Genomic DNA, 6,237 nt, shown 5'->3' with positions numbered 1-6,237 from the left:
CTCTGTCACCAAGTGTGGTAGGGAAGGGGCTCTCTTCTCCCTGGCCCCGTGCCTCTGTGCTGAGGTGGCAGGGGGTTGGGAACTGGACCCTTGGCACTGCTCCTCGGTCTGTTCTGACCTTCAAGCCTTTCCTGGGTTGCCCTTCTGTGGGACGTGGGCTGGAGGTCTGGATGCCCATGTGATCGGCCACTCTCTTAGTCTGTCTCAGTCTGCCTCCTCCAGGGGCAGAGCCCTTGCCCCAGGGTTCTCAGAGGTGGCTGCAGGTGTAGCATTCCCTGCATAGTGCCTAATCCACGAGGCAGAAACCAAGGAAGGGCATCTTAAGCAGCTCATGTAAATCCTGGACCTTTTCAAGGCTCCACCACACTAAAGGTGGGGAGTAAGCTGAGTGTTGGGCAGTGGGGCAGAAGACAGGATGATGGCACTGTAGGCAGGGCCACAGCAGGCCAAAGGAGATAGGAACACACAGTTGGAGGGGCATTGCTGCTTCCTTGAGGAAGCTTTTGGGACAGATTTAGCTGGAAAGCTGGGTACAGCCCTTGAAGCTGTGCTGACCAGCGTGGAAGCCACTGGACTTGGCAGCTATTTAATGAAAGCAAAACGAAAACTTCCTCGGTAGCACAGGTATACATTTTCAGGTGCTCCACGGGGACTCCTGACAGCAGGGAGCAAGCGCTCCATCACCCTGGAAAGTTCTTTCGGACAGGGTTGCCCCAAGGGGCTGTGAGCTTGTCTGAGGAGCCTGGACTTTGGGGGGTGGGAGAGAGTCTTATGAGAGCTGACTTTGGGTAACTTTGGGCATTCCAAGCCCTTTCGGGACTTGGCCTCACCACCCAGTCGCACTGCCTTCCTTCCCAGACCTTTGTCTTGTCATTGACAAGATGAGGATAGCAGTGGGCTGCATGTGCTCATCTGTTCAGTCATTCACACTTGGGGTACTGACCCCTCACTGCCACCCTTTTCTGGGACTGCTGAAACAAATATTTGCAAACTCAGTGGTTTTAAACAACAGATGTACTGTATTTCAGGTCTTGGAGGTGTGAAGTCCAGAATGGGTATCTGGGATAAAAATGAAGGTATGGGCTCAGCCGCAATCCTTTTGCGGCCTCTAGAGGTGAGTCTGCCTTCATGTGTAGCCGGTGCTACCACACCTAGCCCCATTTTCTTAAATCTCTTTTTTTGGGGGGTAGGGTTACCAGGGATCAAACTCAGGACCTTACGCTTGAGAGGCAAGTGCTGGCACCACTAAGCTAAATCCCCGACCCTTAATCTCCGCTTTAGTCAATTGATTCACAACTTTAATTCCTTCTTTTACCATAATTTTCCTTTGTCACATATTCTCAGGTTCCAGGGGTTAAGACATGAGCATCCTCGGGGGCCATTATTCTGTTCACTGTGCACAAGACACTGGGGATGCACCATGAAAACACCAGCCCCTGATCACACAGGGCTGACTTGTGCTAGGCAGGGAAAGATGCTGAGTGTGTAATGCAGCACTGGGGTACAATTTGGGGTACACCTTTTGTCCCTAAAGGGTACTTTCTTGCTTCTGTGGTTACTAAAATAATTCTTATTTTCTTCTAAATATCTTAGAGTTCTGCTCCTCAAATTTAGATCTTAAATTTGTGTATGGTGTGAGGTAGGATCAATATTCATTTCCTATTGCTGGTATAACAGATCACTTCAAGCTTAGTGGTTTTAAACAACACAGATTTATTTTCTTATACTTCTGGAGATCAGTAGTCCAAACTCAGGCTCATCTGAAAGGAAAGTGTCCACAGCCCTGGAAGCTCTCCAGAGGAGTCCATTTCTTTGCATTTCCTTGCTTCTACAGGCTACCCAAATTCCTTAGCACTCCTCTCTGCCCTGTTTCCCATATAAGGACCTTTGTGATCCCATTAGGCCTACCCAAATAATCAGAGATTCTTAAACATATACAAGCTCCCCTTTGTTGTGTGTGTGCTGACATAGAGATTCTAGAGATCATACCAAGACATACTTAGGGGGCATTATTCTGCATACCATAGGATCCCATTGAACTATATATTCCAGCCTCATTTACTGATAAGTTTGTCCTTGCCCTTTTCATCTATAGCAGGAGGTGGTAAATTGAAGCCCAGAGGCAAAATCTAGCCCACTGACTTTCTGAAGTTTTATTAGAACACAGCCACACCCCTTCATGTATGTGTGATACTGTGTATAGCTGCTTTTCCACTACAGCAGCAGAATTGACTATTTGTGGCAGACACTATGCCCTGCAAAACCTAAGAATATATATTATCCGGCTGGGCCTGACGGCTTAATCTTATAATCCCCGCACTCTGGGAGGCTCAGGCAGGAAGACTGCAAGTTCAAGACCAGCCTGGGCAACTCAACAAGACCCTGTCTCAAAAAATAAAAAGGGGTGGGTATGTAGCTCAGTGTGAAGCCCCAGTACTGGGGAGAGAATCAGAATATACACTGTCAGACCCCTTACAGGAAAGCCTGTCCATCTATAGGTAGGGTTTGTCATATATCAGTGTAAATGCAGGTCTGTTTCTACAGATCTCAGTTCCTTTCAATTGACTTCCCAAGCCAACACCACAGACTTTACTACAGCCTTTTTACAATTCTTGTATCTGGGGAAAGTGAGACAAAACAAGGCTCCCATACTTCTGGCTTTGGGATTTCTTTTTTGGGGGGGGGGATACCTGGGGATTGAACCCAGGGCCTCACACCTGGTAGACAAGAATCCCATCACTGATCTAAATCCCCAGCCCCATAAAGGTCTTGCTGAGTTGCCCAGCCTAGGGTAGAACTTTCGATCCTCTTGCCTCAGCCTCCCAAACTGGGGGGGCTGTATCACCATGCCTTTTTTTGAGTCACTACTTGGTTAAGTGTCCACTGTCCTCACTGGGCCAAGTCTGTCTTCACTGCTGTGTCCCTAATGTCCCATGCAGGGTGGAGCACACAGTAGGTACGTAGTATAATCTATGGAATAAAGAGTGGTCCTATGCTAGGCCTGCTAGGTCGTTCACTCTTACCTTAGGGTGGGGAAGACATCCGAAAGGGAACTGACCTTGCCTGAGATGATGCTTGCCCCTTCCCAATGCCTTAAGACATCCTTGTTTTACAGATAAGGCACAAGTCCAGAGAAGTGACAGTGTTTGTCCATGGACTCACACCTCCAAACAAGGCAGGCAGGGCTGGCTCCAAGGTTTGGGCTTTCCAATGTTTGAGTACTGTCGGGGATGCTCTTTATTCTTCCCGTATCACCTTGTGTATCTCCGGGCTCGTTCCACACCAGGGGATAGAGTGATGACTTTATTTCTACAGCTGTCTATTCCATTTCATGGCAGCATCATCATTTGTCGCTGGCCCCCAGTGATGGGCACATGGGTTGTTTAAAATCTGGCCACAGCCGTCATGCTGCAGTGAACATCCTTACCTTCATGCCCCTTCCCCATGCTTGAGCTTATAGGATAAATTCCTACAGGTGGAATCATTTCAGCAGGGAAGTGTGTGTCTTAAATGGTCATGTGGCCAAGGTGGGGTCATTAAGTTAAACCTTGATTCAACACAATAGAGAGCCTGTTTGCCCACATTCCTCACCAACCCAGGATACCTGCTGACTTTTTACCTTTGCCAGAGAAGTGGGAGGGGAGAACCAGACAAAGCCAGCCACACCAAACCATAGCTGCAGGTCCGTAGTTTTGGACCCAGTGCTAAGTCTGGTTGACACCTGCCCCTCAGGCCAGCACAGTTCCCCAGCCTTCTACTTTCAGGCCTGGTATAAACGGCCAGTCTCTTCCTGGCAGCTCAATAGAAGCAGCAAATCCGTACAGCCAGCCTAGGAATCCCACCTGTTTATTGATGGGCAGGCAGCAGAGGGGGCCCGTGAGCCACTGGGAGGGCTCACTCTCTTTCTCCCTGTCCCTCCGCCTGGTGATGGCCTCGCTGGTGCACAAGCAGGAGGCGTCTCTGGCCGAAGGCCTGGCCACAGGTGGAGCATCGGTGCCGGCTGGCGGCCTGGCTGCCCGGCGCAGTGGGGGGGTCATGACAGAGGCGATGGGCGGCCAGCTTGGAGGGGAATGAGAAGGCCTTGGGGCAGTGGGGGCAAGGATAGGGGCGAGCGTCGGTGGCGTGGTGCGTGTGGCGGTGGGCTGCCAGCTTAGAGGGGTAGCAGAAGGACTTGGAGCAGTCAGGGCACGGGTAGGGGCGGGTGGGCGCGTGGGTCCAGAGATGAGCCGCCAGCTTGGAGCGGTGGCCAAAAGCCTTTGGGCAGTGTGGGCACAGATGCGGGCGAGCGCCACTGTGCGTGAGGCGGTGCGCTGCCAGCTTGGAGGGGTAGGAGAAGGCCTTGGGGCAGTCGGGGCACGGGTGGGGCCGGGTGCCGCCGTGCGCTAACCGGTGCGTGGCCAGCTTGGACGGGTAGGAGAAGGCCTTGTCACAGTCAGGGCAGCGGTGCGGGCGCTGGGGCGGGGGCCGCCGGCGGGGCCGGGAGGTTGCGCCCCCAGCTGCGGTGGGCCCTGGAGCCGACTGGCTGGGTTTCTGTGACTGGTTTGGTTTCTGCTGCCGGCCCTGGTGGGGATCTGGGGGACAGGAGGGCTGGTGGGCTTCAGGAAGCACTCAACACGCTAATCCTGTGCCAGGGTCCGACAACACCTTGATCCTGGAGGGGCCTCTCAAAGTGTATCTGAGCATTTCAGCCATTACACTGATGCATTCCCCAAATGGCATCCTTTCTGCTTCCTTTCTCCCCCCACGAATCATCCTAAAGGGCTCCAATGGGTTACGTTTCTGTACCCCCAAACTACTAAGACTTCCCCAAAGTGACTATGGTATCCATTTCCAGTCTTTCCAGGGGTCACCCTGAAACCCCACGTATCAACCCCCCTCCCCCGTGCCTCCTGTAATTTCCTGAGCCCTAGCAAATGCTGACCGGGGGTCTCCCAAAACCAGATGGAAAGATTCCCCAGAATGATGCATTTTGGGGATCCCAAATAGTCATAATCCTGGTCCTACAAACTTTCACCCCAAGATTCCTCTACAAGAGTCTTTTAGCCCCTATTCCTGGGGAATGATCCCTACCCACAGGCTGACCCTCTCACCTCCTCCTTTGGTCACCATGTCCTTGCCTGAGGGGCTAGGATCAGTGCTCCGGGCCTGAGATTTCGCGCCTCTCTCCAACATCCTGCCGGCACGGGAACCTAGGGGCTGGGGGGATGGGAGGTGATTACCAGGTTGATGAGGGCAGTGTTAGAGGGCCAAATTCAGCTTGTCAGCTCGTTTAGGGCCAGGTTCTCCGTAACTCTGGGAGGGTTCAGGCTAGGCCAGGGGTGAGGGGAAGGCAACGCCTAAGAGCACAATGGGCCGGCCTATGCAAATTTAAACCAAGAGCCCGTCTCTTTGCAATTTAAACCCACGACTGGGGCTTTGCCGGGGCGGGGGGGGGGGGTAGCGGGGAGTAGGCGGATACTCCAAGAAACAAACCCCGGTACCTTCCCCTCCTGCTCGAGGACTGCGAGGGCGGCTGGAACGGGGGTGGGCGGAGCGGGCGGAGCTATACCGAAACGACCAAAATCAGCAGCTCCGCGACTCAGGCCCTGGGGCGGGGCCTGGGCCGGTGTGGGCGGGCCCTTTGCACTTCTGTCCCAGGGGAGGGGGTTTTGAGTGCCGTGGGCGGGGTCTCACGTCCAAGAGGTGGTTTACCCGTGCTTCTGCCTTAGGCTCAGTCTATCACTGCTGCATCGACCGCGTCCTTCCTGTCGTTAAATTTCATTCTCTACGTCGTTGAGGTCGTGTAGGATGGAGGGGGGCCTGGAGAGAGACGGAAGGGACGTGGCTTGTGCAGCAGCCCTGAGCCTCCTAGTGAGCTTTTCCCTCGGGGATCCACGCATCCCGCCCTCAGTGCGCCCCTCAGAACAGAGGCATTCGGGCACCCATGCAGTCCCATCCGGACCCCAATTGATCCCCCTGGGGGAGATCCAGGCGTCGAGACCCCAAGCCATTTCCCGAGGACCAGGCGCCTCCACCTGGACCCCACCCTTCTCACCTGCAAGGCGGCCCCTCCCGGGGCGGGGCTCCGGGCCCCTCCCGCCTCGGCCGCTGTTGCAGCGTCTTCAGTTTCCGCCGCGCAGCCCTCGGACCCGCTGGGCCCGCCGACGGGGGAGCGGAGGGGAGGGGAGGAGGGAGCCCCGCGAGCAGCCGGGCCCAGCCTCATTCCCATTCCCTCCTCCCGCGCGGGGCCGGAGGGGG

General features: G+C 54.4%; 1 protein-coding gene across 2 annotated transcripts; it reads right to left on the bottom strand.

The window, feature by feature from the left end:
• Positions 1-3,829: 3,829 nt before the first annotated feature.
• On the bottom strand, positions 3,830-6,216 carry Znf575 (zinc finger protein 575). Of its 2 annotated transcripts, none has more exons than XM_013068628.3 (4): positions 6,035-6,216; positions 5,481-5,799; positions 5,091-5,196; positions 3,830-4,571 (listed from the first exon to the last, which is right to left on the bottom strand). In XM_013068628.3, exons 3-4 carry the CDS (start codon positions 5,170-5,172, stop codon positions 3,895-3,897), a joined length of 759 nt encoding a protein of 252 aa, XP_012924082.1. In that variant the 5' UTR covers positions 5,173-5,196; positions 5,481-5,799; positions 6,035-6,216; the 3' UTR covers positions 3,830-3,894. The 2 variants fall into 2 exon arrangements, with proteins under 2 accessions (XP_012924082.1, XP_004873141.1); XM_004873084.4 differs by having other exon boundaries at positions 5,692-5,799; positions 6,035-6,173.
• Positions 6,217-6,237: the final 21 nt, after the last annotated feature.

This window comes from Heterocephalus glaber, unplaced genomic scaffold, assembly GCF_053883595.1.
Source record: "Heterocephalus glaber isolate CG9 unplaced genomic scaffold, H.glaber_assembly_v1.0 deba00001744, whole genome shotgun sequence".
NCBI lineage: Eukaryota > Metazoa > Chordata > Mammalia > Rodentia > Bathyergidae > Heterocephalus > Heterocephalus glaber.
Note: the sequence above shows the minus strand (reverse complement) of the source record. Positions and strands in the feature narration are given on the sequence as shown.

What these genes read in the sequence shown, in the direction of transcription:
- Znf575 (XM_013068628.3), bottom strand. Translation starts at nt 5,172, where the DNA reads ATGTTGGAGAGAGGCGCGAAATCTCAGGCCCGGAGCACTGATCCTAGC. An exon ending in CATGGTGACCAAAGGAGGAG is followed by an intron (nt 4,572 to 5,090) that starts GTGAGAGGGTCA and finishes CCTGTCCCCCAG; the next exon opens with ATCCCCACCAGGGCCGGCAG.